General features: G+C 38.9%; 1 protein-coding gene across 1 annotated transcript in view; it reads right to left on the bottom strand.

The window, feature by feature from the left end:
* Window positions 1–14,081, bottom strand: part of RAC2 (Rac family small GTPase 2) — a 46,390-nt gene that overhangs the window by 18,977 nt on the left and 13,332 nt on the right. Inside the window, exons 2-3 of the mRNA XM_072421063.1 lie at window positions 6,290–6,361; window positions 3,764–3,881 (exon numbers count right to left, since the gene is read on the bottom strand). Of these exons, the coding sequence (XP_072277164.1) occupies window positions 3,764–3,881; window positions 6,290–6,361 (190 nt within the window). The remainder of the gene's footprint in view (window positions 1–3,763; window positions 3,882–6,289; window positions 6,362–14,081) is intronic.

Here is a 14,081-nt window from a genome sequence, read left to right as displayed (position 1 = left end):
GATATCCTAAACAGATTGTGTATTTTTGGTGGAATAATATACTGTGTACCTACAAATCCCCTAGCTTGGCCCTTATTATCTGAAACCAATCTGCTAGCAAGTTGGCAGTTTTTCCACTTCTAGTCTGCAGTTCTAGGTGCAATAAGACATGAACATAACTGGAAATATTACTGTTACTCGCCCCTTCCCTCAGGCACATTGTCTTGGTGTCACATTCGATTCTGCCCTCAGCTCCAAAATCCGCCCCTACCTGTCCTCAGAGAACACCAAACTCCTTGTACACGCTCTTATCATCTCCTGTCTGGACTACTGTAACCTCCTCGTCTCTGGTATTCCACTAACCCGACTCTCTCCTCTACAATCTATTATGAATGCTGCAGCCAGACTCATCCATCCTTCCCACCGCTCCTCCTCCGCTGCATATCTTTGTAGTTCTCTTCATTGGCTTCCATTTCATCTTAAAATCATATTTAAGCTCCTGTGCTTTGCCTTCAAATCCCTCCACAGTTATTGTCCCACTTACATTTCTAACCTGATAGAAAAATGCTCCCCCTGCCGCTCTCTCTGCTCCTCCAATGACCTACTAATGACTTCCTCACTCATAACCTCAACACACGCATGGTTTCAAGACTTTTCTAGAGATGCCCCAATTCACTGGAAAATTCTTTCTTGTTCTATGTGGATTCTCCTACTTTCTGCTCATTTAAAAGAGCACTCAAAACCCATCTTTTCAACTTGCCTACCGATCTTCTTCTGTCTTTTAAAACCCTCACTACTTCCCATCATTGAATATCTCCTCTCCTATTTTGTGATACATCCCCCACCTCCTAGATTGTAAGCTCTTTGGGGCAGGGTCCTCCCCTCCTCTTGTGTCACTGTCTGTATCTGTCTGTCATTTGCAACCCCTATTTAATGTACAGCGCTGCCTAATATGTTGGTGCTGTTATTATTACACAGTATTTATATAGCGCCATCAAATTACGTAGCGCTGTACAAGTCATATCACTAGCTGTCCCTCAAAGAGGCTCACAATCTAATGTCCTTAGCATAGTCATATGTCATTATTACAGTCTAAGGTCAGTTTTGGAGTGTAGTCAATAAACCTAACTGCATACCCGGAGCAAACCCATGCAAACATGGGAAGAACCTGCAAACTCCAATAATAAAAAAAATAATAATAATATTAATAAACAAATTGCTTTTGTTAGTATGATACTAAAGCTTGCCAGGCAATTGGGGTGGTTGGAGGGCATTTTAAAACATTTGTCCTAGATGGGCAGCCACCCCAACAAAACAATACATGCATTACTGCACATTGTGGTAATACCAAAGAGCAATAGTGTGTACTGGCCCTAAATGTAATTTCAGATTATAAGCAGTGTTAGTGAATTTGAAATAGTAATAACTTCATGTACAATCTCTACAGTGAGAATGACAAAGAGTTCATCAATATGCTGCTACTCCCTTCGCTGTCCAGTTACAGGATAGGAGCGGGAAGAAGATTAAGTGAAAGCAAAATAAAAAAATCTCAAAACTGGATGCAGCTGGCTGGTAAAACGACATTTATATATAAATATTTCATGCGTGTATTTAGCTGATTGCCTGGAATTCAGCTTTAACCACCTGAGCGATAAGCCCGACCTTGGTACGGGCTTCAAAAAGTTACAATTATCGATAAACCCGAACTTTTCTCACTGTATGAAAATACAGTGAGAAAAGTTCGGGTTTATCTATCACTTACCTGGTCCCGCTGCGATCTATATATTGAATACAAAAACAAAAATATTAAAGAGCAATTGTGAAAATCATACTAAAAATATGTTAAGATCACACTACAATAATAACTCAAACAATAAATTTATATTACACTTTCCCTTTAATGGGAACATTGATCAATGTTGAACACGGAGCAGCAAGTTAATGGATTTTATGCTATTTTTGTAGGACCATTGATTATGATAATTGAAAGGTTCCATAATCCTTGTATTCAGAATAGGATATGTGAGTTCTATTTAAAATAGTGCTTAATTCAGCATACACAGCAAAACCAGGGCTCATACAAAGTCATTGAACCATGTTCTAAACTCGCCTTTTGCTCTATCTTTATCATCTGATTTTATTATCTTGGTCACCATACAGTATCTGATTTTATGGAAGCATATAGCCGGGCACACAATAGATACCGGTAAGGGACTTTTATAACAACAGGCTGGATACCCATTATAGAGAATAATAAATTACAGAGACAAATTGTGCAAATCAATGCACAGGGCTAAAACCAGGCACAGCGGGCATATAAGCAGTGGGGTGAATTATCAGAGAGAAAAAGAGACAATTACTGAGTGCAGAAAGCGACAACCCAAATTATTAATGACTACCTGCACAATCTAATTAAAAATATGTATTTTTTTCTCTCCGAACAAGAGGACGAAAAAGCTCAATTAAATTTAACTTCACACATCATTAAAATGAAACCTTCAGGATATTTCCCAGCTGAAAGAAACAACAGTAAGCAGAAAACACTCTTAGTAATACTTGGTTACTTTTATTACCTAGATAAAAATATATTTATAGCATTGTAGTATTTTCTGATGATAAAAAAATTCTATTACTCATTAAAAATGTATCAACACATGCATTGTGCTGGATATGAGCTGCTGGAAATAATCAACCTGGGGAAATAAACGCTTTCCAGTAAATAACTTAATTTTGATGGAAAAATGTTTTTAGAGACTATTTAACACTAGAACAATTTTTTTTGTTTTTTTTTCAATAGGAATTGTTCTTTATTAAGTAGAAATTTTGCACATCTCTGCCTACTGAATACCAACAGATTCAGTTCTATTTGTCAAATGTAATAAAAATGAGTTTGACATGGTGAGATGTAACATTTTTTTTTTCAATTTTGGGGTTAGATTTAAACTTTTTTAAATTTGCAATGTAAACTATACAGTTAGCCACTCCCAGGTGTATAGAAAACTGCTTCTATGAGCAGCAAACCACACTGCAGCTAAACTTATTCTCACTTGGTTATTCACACAACCATACATGACTTTGTGGAACTGTGCTGCGTCCACTGTAATAGCAACTGCAACTGTGTGCAAATGCATGCACAAAATGATTCTCAACTGCTTCCATCTACTATAATGGAAATAGTTGGGACTGTTGTTGAGCCTGTGGCAGAATGTTGAGGTCAACTGCAGATCTGAAATGGCCAGAGCTGCCACGTCTACTGGAACGTTGGAGGTATCCATTCCTGGGTAGGGTTTTCAAAACATGTGGTGTAAATTTCAGTTATCTAGAGCCTCTCTATGCACTGGGATGATTTAATGAAGTTCTTCAGAACTAGATGATCCAAAAACCTTGGAAAGCATTTGGTCCAGGAAAACATTTTCTTACCAATAGCATGGGACTTCCATACCAGATTTGTTGGGTCACCCATGATAGTCAATCTTCACCAGTCTTGGAGAGCTTTATTAAATCGGGCTCAATATGTAAATGGAACCCGGAAGCACAAGTACTCTGAAACGTATTGCAATCAATGATGTCCTGTGAATTGAATTAAATTGCAGCACTGCAGCAAACAAACACATTTCTATGTCTTATGGTTGTACAGCAGCATTTTGAACGGGCCGCCTAAGAAAGCGTGCTGCAAAATGCTTGGACCGAAATACTACGTTGTCCTATCAGGGGACATGTTACTTTTGAGTGTAACTTTGAAACAAGCACAACTTTATAAGTACCATTGCTCAAAAATACATACAGTTTGTGGGTAGGAAAGTGGTCTCAGACGGTCATAGTCTTCTTGTCCAGCTGTATCCCATAACCCTAGGTTCACAGGTTTACTGTCCACCATCACATTGGCTGAATAGTTATCAAACCTGTCAAAGATTATACAGATGTGTCATTATAACAATTCTTAGATGGTGTGTCTGTCATGCTAGGTGCTTAATGTCTATCTACAAGGCTCTGCCAAGCAGACTATATTCACCATGATGATTACCATAATGTCAGCCACTGACCAAGGCACCAGCACAAGGGCCTGTGTCCATACGCCTGTATTGGTGTCAGGAAGGTTTTGCGCTTCTATTCATGTCTATAGCAATGCAAAAATTGCAAGAACTAGGCTACAATTAAGTCAATTGTAGGTCAAATGCACTAACCATTGATTTGTGATTGATCTCAGAAGTACACTAAACCAATTTCAACTGATGCTAATAACACAAGCCCAAAGCCAATAATTCAGGCCCTAATGGTGAGCACCATCCCTCAAGAGATGTTTGAATTATGAAGTCAATTTATTGTTCAGGAAAGATGAAGCCTCTCCTCTTTTATTTGCACAGTTAAAAAGTAACTGTGAATATTATGCAGACAATGTGCAGCCTCTAACATTGCATCCTTCTCTTAGTTTTTTATATAATAGCCATATGCCACAAGGACAGGAGCTGGTAAAACAGGGTGTCCCCATTCAGTAGGAATTGGGGCATCATGTCGTCCTACTGTGGTTATTACTCCAATAACAGAAAGGAGGCTGAGGACAGCTGTTATTATTTAGTAGGGAGATTGGCTAAGCCCTACCATGCCTGTCATTGACTGATCACGAATGTCCAATTTTGTCCAATTTCTCAACTGATCCAACCAGATCAGGTTTGAAGTTTTAGGGAGCTAAGCCTGGGAAATAATTCTGATCATCATTGGTTCCATTCCTGCCCATCTTGGAGTTGGGAAAGTTTAGTTAATTTGGGATCAGAAGAGTCTATGTGAACATATCCCAAGTAAATGTTAAATAAATTATGTTGTTCTCTAAATTGATCCAGGGACTGACAAAAAATCTGCATTGTAAATGTGTGCATGGCAAAGCTCAAAATATGGGGAAAGGGGTGGTTTGACACATTTTACAGACTGAGTTAAAACCTAACCTGAATTACCTACTCCCCAGTTTACGGTATTTGCAATTAGCTTGAAAAGTTGAGATTAATGGTCATGAAAAATTCTTAAAAACCTGTATTTATCTGAAATATCCATTTAAATAGATTTTTCATTTTCTCTTGTGACATAGCAGTGGCCAAAAAGTTTCACCAGTCTCTGAAGGAAATTCTCCTGTTTTCTCAGTAACAGAAAAATGTTTTATAACTTTATCATTACACAGTATTTATATAGCACCATCATATTACAGCGCTGTACATTGTCCATAGTCATATCACTAACTGTCCCTCAAAGGAGCTCACAATCTAATGTCCCTACTATAGTTATATATCATTAATTGTCACGGTCCCTTCACGGAAGTTTGAGGATCTGTCAGACAAGCTGCATGTGAGATTATCTGACAGACTCTTTGTTTTTACTTGTTTCTGTGTTGTTGTTTGTAATGAGCACTCCCCTTGTATCAGGTGCAGCTGCTGGTCATTACTGCTCCTCCATTTACTCTGGCCTCACACTTCATGCTGTGCGGTTGATATTCACTGCTGGGTTGTGAATAGCTGGAGTGGTGAGCCATCCTGTGTTCCTGTTTATATCTGCTATAAGATAAGTTGCTTTACTTTGGTGTTTTGTGTTATTTAGTTGCTTACTAGGCCTCAGGGAGACACTGGGTCCTTCATAGGGGAAGGAACCAGCAGTCTCAAGCCAGACACTACTGCCAGGGTTATACAGGGCTAGTAGGGCCTAGGTTCCTGTGTATGAGCATTCCCACCATCAGGAGATATTCATACGGTTAGGAGTTAGGGCTAGATTAGGGTGTCTGCAAGGGGTGACCATTCCCTTTTCCCTAGTCATTTGAGGCCTAGTAGTTTATACACCTTTCTGTTATCCTCCCCTCCCTGTTATACGTGACATTAATACAGTCAAAGGCCAATTTTGAGGGGAAGCCAAATAACCTAACTGCATGTTTTTGGGATGTGGGAAGAAACCCACACAGACACGGGGAGAACCTGCAAACTCCATGCAGATAGAGCCCTGGCCGAGATTCAAAGCTGCAAGGCCAGCGTGCTAACCACTGAGCCACCGTGCCGCCCATAATAACTTCTATTGCTTTATATATTGCAGGAAGCCTGTTAAAAATAGTTATTGATATTACTAGTATGGATCCTTTGAAAACTATATAAAAAATTAGGATATATAATATAAAAAACAGCTGTGCTGTGCTTGGCAAACAAGTTTTATATATACAAATACCAATTATCCAAGGACCAGATCACTGCTTTTCCTTTAGACTTAACAAAGACCTAACATAACATTTAAGGATAGAGGAATAAAAGAATTGGTTTTCTAGACATGGCTTTATACTTACACAGTCGGGATATATTCCCCAGGAAAGGCATTAGTTGTATAACTTATGAGTAGACAAGTCTTACCGACAGCTCTGTAAAAGGCAAAAAAAAGGATATTAGAAATATTTGTACTTGGGTTGTTAAGATTAGCGCATTTTTAAAGCTTAATGTAATCTCTAGCCTTTTAAAGAAATATTTACATTTACATATTTGTATATACAAGTATAAAAGATCATACAATAACATAAGGATATGCAATCGGTCCATGTGGATATAATAAAGCAATACTAAACCCTTATATTTAAAGACTGCATTCAAGCAGGTACCTGATTGTAGACAGGTGATGTCTCTTCTGCAATAAAATATTCTTACCTACCTGGTCACAATTGTTTCCTAATACACTCACCCACCCCTGTTCTATCATGGGTGCCACCATCTTTATCGCCCCATCTTCTGGGTTTCGATCTTAGGCCATCTTGATTGGCTGGCTTGGAATAATGTTATTCCTGTGTATGCATGCTGGAGTTCATTCAGATACTTAAAATGTCCCAGCCTAATTTGCTGAGCTGTGCATGTATTCTTTTAAAAAGAAGCTAGTGCCAAGGCAAGTAAATTTATTTTATTGCAGAAGGTGAATCGCCTGTCCCTTCCTCAATAGTGAACCTGCTTGATCACATTTTTTGCAAGACTTTAGCTCTGCTGTAAAAACCTTGTTACTGTGGATAGTTTATAAATTTACAGTAAATGTACATAAATACAGCCAATATTGTTAATTTCATTTATTCCCGGAAGAATACAGAAGCATTGCCTTGTAAGATTTTAGACTTTAAGCATTTCATATAGGAATGCAAAGAAAATGTAATACATTCCCAATGTAGCTCTTTTATTTATCAGTGTCTATACACACCACTATCAAATATGAACCATCTACCTATAAGCAAACAAATAGTACATATTCAGCAAACAAAAACTCTACTTCAGCATGTCTTCATAATCTTGGTGAGTTCCCTAACTAGGCTCTGCCTTCTTGCCTTTTGCACAGAATTGAGAAACTGATGGGAAGAACTTTTCAACCCACACTAAAGACTCCTCTGTCCTTCCTGTGACCTTACGTGACTCACTTCTTTTAGCCTACATCGGGGGTGTCCAAACTTTTCACGAGGAGGACTAGATTTGGTGTGGTGAAAATGTGTGGGGCCGACCACTAACCAGGATTAGTGTGGGCGTGGTCTGCGTGGGTCCCACAAAGCAGACACCCACTAGGGTGACGTGAGGGATTCCCTGTGCACGGAGTCCGGTGTCAGTGCCCGTTCCTGGAATCAGAGTGGCCGTGGTCTGTGTGGGTCCTGCACAGCACACGCCCACTATAATGACCTAAGGCACTAAGTGCCGGTATCGGTGCAGGCTCCGGGCAGAGCACGTTCTTGGAATCAGAGTGGGCGTGGTATGTGCGGGTCCCGCGCCCACTATTATGATGTAGGGGTTTCCTTGTAATGACAGAGGTTGCGGGCCAATGGAAATCTGAACACGGACAGCAATTGGCCCTGGGCCGGACATTGGACATGTCTGGCATACATCATCAATCAGGGGAGATCATTAAGGTTGGTTATGTGTCCTTTGTAGTCTGCATAAGCTTCACATTCTAGAGAAATAAAAACAGGAGATGGAGCAGATTGGGAAATAACCATTATGTTTACATTGGAATGATAAGAGTTAAGGAGAAATGTCTGAATAGTGTATTAAAAACTGATAACAGCAGTGAATCATTCATATGATATTTACAGCTGATAACAGCAATGAGTCACTGATGTGATATTTACAGTATTAATTAGAAAAAGAGAAGGCCAAAAACAGGGAGGGATCCAGATGAAATGTAAATACTAAAGATGTGGGGTAAACCATTATACAAGTAACGTCATATTATTATTTTGCCTCACAATATCCCTTATCTTTCCTTTGTAACAGTCATTTAACAATTTCAAAGCCACTTGTGAATTTTATCCATGCCAACACGTAAAGTCCTTATCTGATTATTGAATAACCATATGGCACTCATTGGCCAGTACCTTGATTAGCGAGGTTTAGAGGTCAACACGAACCCCCATTGCTTACAAATTATGATAAAGATGTCTATATTTATTTTTTCACTTTTTCTCTTCACCTATTTGTGGTTCACCAATATCCAAATTGATGGTAGAGGCCAAGTTCAAAGTTAAGGTAGACGCTAGGGGGAGAGATGTGGGGGAGAGCCAATTTCTATTGGCTGCTGACTATTTGGAGGTGTACCCCAAGTGTTGTTGTATAGTTTAAAAGTAGTAAAATAGAGAAACAGCAGGACCTAAGAAATGCTGTGTATATAGTACCTATTGAAATTTGTTTTGATTTTTGCTCCAATCTGATTGTTATAAATTGATTCTCAATGGTATCCTGGCTAAAAGTTTTTACTAGCAGGAAGATATCAATCATTTACCTGGTCATTCACATATGAACTAATGTTAAGCCAGCTTACGACTTGATGCTACCTCCAAGTGTAAAACAAAGCTACATCTTTCACTCTCTGCATTTCTTTTCTTGACATTATTGATACAAATATATTTTAATATGATAATAGTTAAAAATGTTTATTTCAAAAAGTGTTTGAAAATGATTAGCCATGGCCATTAAATGCAACATATACTGCATTCCCCATTCTTTACTAATCTTTGCTTACTTACTAATCAAGCTAAAATACTGAGCAATGTAAGAATAATTATTTTAGCTGGTGTTCCCTAGGAAATATTTTTGAGAAACAGAAACACAAGGAAAAGGGGCATTAAGCCTACGGCCATAATATAGTGCAACAACAGCTCTAAGTTCTAGCCACAGTACTTTTTAAATAGTTTGACTAATATGAGTGATAAAAGATGACAGTTGGTACAAAGACACGAGGATTAGATATGAACATATAACATTTCCTCTATTTTAAGATTAGATACATGTGAAATGAAGCTGTTTCCTAATGCACATTTGGGTTTGATAAATGGTATCAGTGTTCTTAAAGGAAAATTATATTATAGTTTTTTTCAGATGTTAGTTTGAGTTATTAAGGGGGTATCAGAAGTGTTTTAATGCAACAGTTTACATTTATTCTGTATTGTTTCTGTCAATGAGCCTGATTTATTAAAGTTCTTTAAGACTGGATAAGATAGACTTTCATTAGTAAACCTGGGTGAGCCAACAGGAAACACTAATGGGGCTGGCGATTCCATGCTGGGCACTATCGCAGTATCCCACATCCTATTTTGCTCGGCAATGTCACTTGCAGCAGCAAAGATTATAAAGAAATAGCGGCAGCCCCTGTTTCCTTTTAGCCGTGCAGCCTGATGTATTTTATGGCATCCCCGGCATCCACTGTTAGGGTGTGATCAGCTCCTCACTCAGTCCTGCACTGCCATTGGCTGCTGGGACTTTGTAGCCTCTCTGCTACCACTCACCAGTGCCTGTTGTAGCGAATAGCTGGACTAATCTGTGTTAGAGACTTTCTCAGTTGTTTTACTGTTGCTGACTTGCCTGTTTCTGACCCTGCGGCACTAAGTTTTGAGGGCAACCGAGTGCTGGGAGATGCAACCAGTCTCCCGAGGCTGAGCGGGGGCTGCTATAGGTGAAAACTCCGACGTAGATTGGGACACTGGTGTCTGGGGAATACTGCTGCTGACCAGTTTCTTACATCTTGAATAGATTTGTTATAAATAATTTGCTATTAGTTGGCAAATATGTTCAATCCTGGACCAGAAGTATTTCAGGTTTTCTGAATCATTCAGGTTCTCCCGCAATAGTCTGTCCTCTCCAGCTTTAATAAGTTTGGTCAATTGCATCATTATAGAGATTTGTAGCTTATTCCCCGGAGGAAGCTCAGTGTAGTTATTCCACCTCTTCATCAAAGATTAAGATGCCAGCCACGCAGAGAGTGCAGAAGATGCACGGAGATGGAGCAGGAAGGGAGAATGGCTGTATGCTGGAAAGAAGAGCCAATGTCCTCAACAAGGAAATATGGTGGGCCAACATGCACATTAAAGATTAGAATAAAATATTCAGTTCATGCAGTACCACATATGTAAAGGGTATTTACAATAAGCAGATTTTTTGACCAAATGGTGGAATACCAAATAAAGTGTGTAGTTCAGGTGGTGCCTGTATTTACCTAATGGTGATTAAAAGGTGAGTAAAGAACAAACTTAAAACGCACTGGAGAAATCCTCTAATAATGTCTTTTGGGATATATTCAAAGTAAGGAATAAAGTATGTTTTTTCTCCTTTTTTTCATCTTCAAGATAAAATAAGCACAGTATTTTTGAAAATCCATTTTCTATTTTTCAGGCAGATACAGCGCAATAATGTGAAACCAATGCAGAAGTGTGTGAATGTAGACATGATGTGGTAAAAGAAGAGGGGATTAACAGTTTTGAGATGCAACAAAAGATTAGAATGGTAAACATAGTTTATATAATCACAATCATTTAGCAAAATGTCATCTTTCATGGCTTAGTCTACACAGAACGTTTCCCCAGCGTTTAACCTCCTTGGCAGTATTCGCGAGTATGGCTCGTGGTGGGTTTTTCTTACCAAAAGTGCTAACTCCGGGCCACACTCACGGTGGAATTTCCAAGGAGATTAAAAGTTCTACCTGGTTCCCACATTCCAGCCTCATCCTACAGTGATACCCGAGGTGTCTTCCAGCGATGCCCAGCATCTCCTTGCCGATGCTGGCCGGACATCTGTGTAACCGGGCAATGTCCGCTTTTAAAATTAAAAATCTAGAAATATTCATACGGCCAGGAGGGTTAAAAGCCAATGTTTGAAATTCCCATGCATTCCAATGGGCTAATCCACACCAGGGTGTTTCCTTGAGGAACATTTGTGAACATTATAGATAACGCTTCTTGCAACAGTTAACATTTTTAATTGCATGTAAACTCTAGTAACCTCTTGTAATATCACACAAACGCTGTGCAATGGGAGCATTCGCATGCATTGTTAAGCTTTTAAAAACTGCTTCCATTGAAAACAAATAAACAAGTTTACAGAAGTCTATAAAAGTTTTAAATGCCTGCTCTAAAAGCCTAGAAACTCGTACAAACTCACATAAAACCAATACGGGGTTTAACAGTGTCTGGCTATGGTCCTGGGTCCTACTTCTACACTTCCTTCCCCATTTTCCCCTCTTTTCTTTTATAATTTATCTTTTCGGTTTTTATGTTATGAATATGCACTGACTGCTCACGTTTCGCTATGCCACAAATTTTTAGGTGCCTACTAATTGTGATTTAGGCTTGCTGGCATAAACTCATTTAAAAGTGGTATGGGAGTTTATAAGGGTTTAAAAAAAACAGTTTGTGTAGACCCAGCCTATGATTAAATGGCAGGAAAGTTCCCTTGTCCTCTATTCTACATTCTCATGGAAGAATGGGAGGTTTGCTCTGATCTTACTGTTATTATTAAGAAGCTAGTGCATTCCTAGTAATAGAATCCAAATACAAATTAAAGTAGATGGGTTCAATGAGTGTTATCATTCTTGCTGCTCTCTGAGCCTCATCACTTTACTTTTATCCAGATATAGAGCACATTCCATGAAAACAATCTGTTACTGCATAATTTATGTTATCTTCATTTTTATGAGAACTATAATTAGGCGTACATGAAGAATTGTCTTCATTCTGTGCCAAATTCTGCCTAGACAAACATAACATGCTAATGGCATCAGTGTCAAAACTGATTTTATATGCAACAGTGTTTATATGCAACACAAAAATCCACCTACATTAATGTAATTTGCATACAAATGAAGCTTTTGCAATATTTACATTATATTCATGCTGTGAAGCTGAGGTGTGTGAAATGTGACTTATTAGAAAAGACGTAGAATAGAAGATAGACAATATTACTGTGTAGCCAGTCATTTACCGAACACTAAATGCTTTCACAACCAGCAACATCCATTACTATAAACAAGCTAATAAAAATATATATATATATACCTGTGATATATATCCTGTGTCTTTGTATCTGTCTTTCATTTTCTACCTCTAGTTAATGAACAACACTGCACAATATGTTGGCGCTATATAACTATTGTTTATTATAATTATTTTTTTACAATAATAATCATTTTATATTAATAGTATATTACCTGCATATTGGTTACAGTACTATGACATTATTGCTGCACTATGGTAATACCACCCTCAAGTCCTGAATAATTCCAAGGACTCTTTTTGATTAAAAGATATTTGGGAACGATGACAGACTGCTAAATATTGTGTCAGTAGAACAATCCAAGTTTTTATATTTCCAAGATTTATATTTTCAGCGAGTTTCTGATTTACTGCAGTCTCTTATCATGACTTCCTCTTCTATGCAACCACCCTCTCTTGCCAGTAGATGAAGATTGATAGAATTTGTAAGCAAGTCTACATTTACCAAACATTTTCTAAAGAAGAATCATTCATTACTATTAAAAACTGGATTTAAAACAGGAGGGACTAGTTCCTCAAACAAAAACTATGTAATACAAAAAACACCTGTTATCTTACACATTCACTCCTGAACTTTCAGGACTGGTATGGAACATTCACTCATGTGATCACTAGAGAAACCATAGAACATATGCCCATTTAAAAAAAAAATGTCTGGGAAAAATGAAAATCTTTTGTATCTAGATTACCAGTAGAAAGCACATACTTGCCATATCCCTTACTTCTGCAGGCTTCCTCCCCTTTGCAACCAATCCTCCATAGTCTTTTCCCTAGGGTCCATAGTTGGGTTGTTGGGTTGGACCTTAGGGAAAAGACTATGGACTTCTTTTGCTACTGGTACCCGTAGCAAAAGAAGTGAGTCTCAAAATTTTTTATTCTCCCTGCAGTAAGGGTTCAGGATATTAGGCTACGTACACACGTGCAATGATTCTCGTCCGATAATACGCTTAGGACCGATATTGGACGAGAATCTGGAGTGTGTACAGCGCCTGTCGTCCATCGTCAGAACAACTGTCCTGGCGGATCCACAGACGATGGACGAAGAACGATCGTAATGGAAATGATGGGGGAGAACGCTCAGCGGGGTGCCTCTCCGTCGTTCTCCCCCTCCCCTCTCTATAGGGCAGAATGTTGCTATATGTACAGCACTCATTCATGCATCGTGCAGTCCTTTGTCGTTGGAAAGGATCATGAAAGATCCTTTCCAACGACAAATATTGCATGTGTGTACCCAGCCCTAGACTAGGAGGGCTAGACTATGACCAGCGGATGTAGAAAACGCCCTAGCATCGATGGGTATAAACAATGCCTCAGGTATCATGGATATGTAAATCAAGGGAACATGCCCACTCATTGGTATCAACAGAAAAAACTATGCCTCAATGGTGTTGGAGAAATGATGTTGCATTGATGGCGTCATTGGAAGTACTTGTCCTGTCCAACAGAGGAATAGTGCCCAATTGTTGATGTCAAAGAGAGTTTGCCCCATTTGTGATGTTAGTGGAAAAATTAAACCCCATTGTTGTTGTAAGTAGAAAGAATAATGCCCCATCAATAATGGTAGCAGAAGAGACAGTAATAGCATGCAAAGGGTGCCACCAAGCTCCCAGCCCCAGTTTGTGGATTGATCCTAAACCAAAGAAACGTAATAGAGAGGCACGTAGCCGTAAGAATTAGGCGCAGTGACTACATGACCGGGTGCTGGGGCCTAGCCCAGAGCTTTTAAGGGGTTAAGAAAAAGGGTAGTGTTGCCAGAGGGGGCTGGGCTAGTGTACAACGTGGGAGAGGAGGAGATTAGGAA

This window comes from Pyxicephalus adspersus, chromosome 8 (genome assembly GCF_032062135.1).
Source record: "Pyxicephalus adspersus chromosome 8, UCB_Pads_2.0, whole genome shotgun sequence".
Taxonomy (NCBI): Eukaryota; Metazoa; Chordata; class Amphibia; order Anura; family Pyxicephalidae; genus Pyxicephalus; species Pyxicephalus adspersus.
This window is presented reverse-complemented; position numbering and strand designations above follow the sequence as displayed.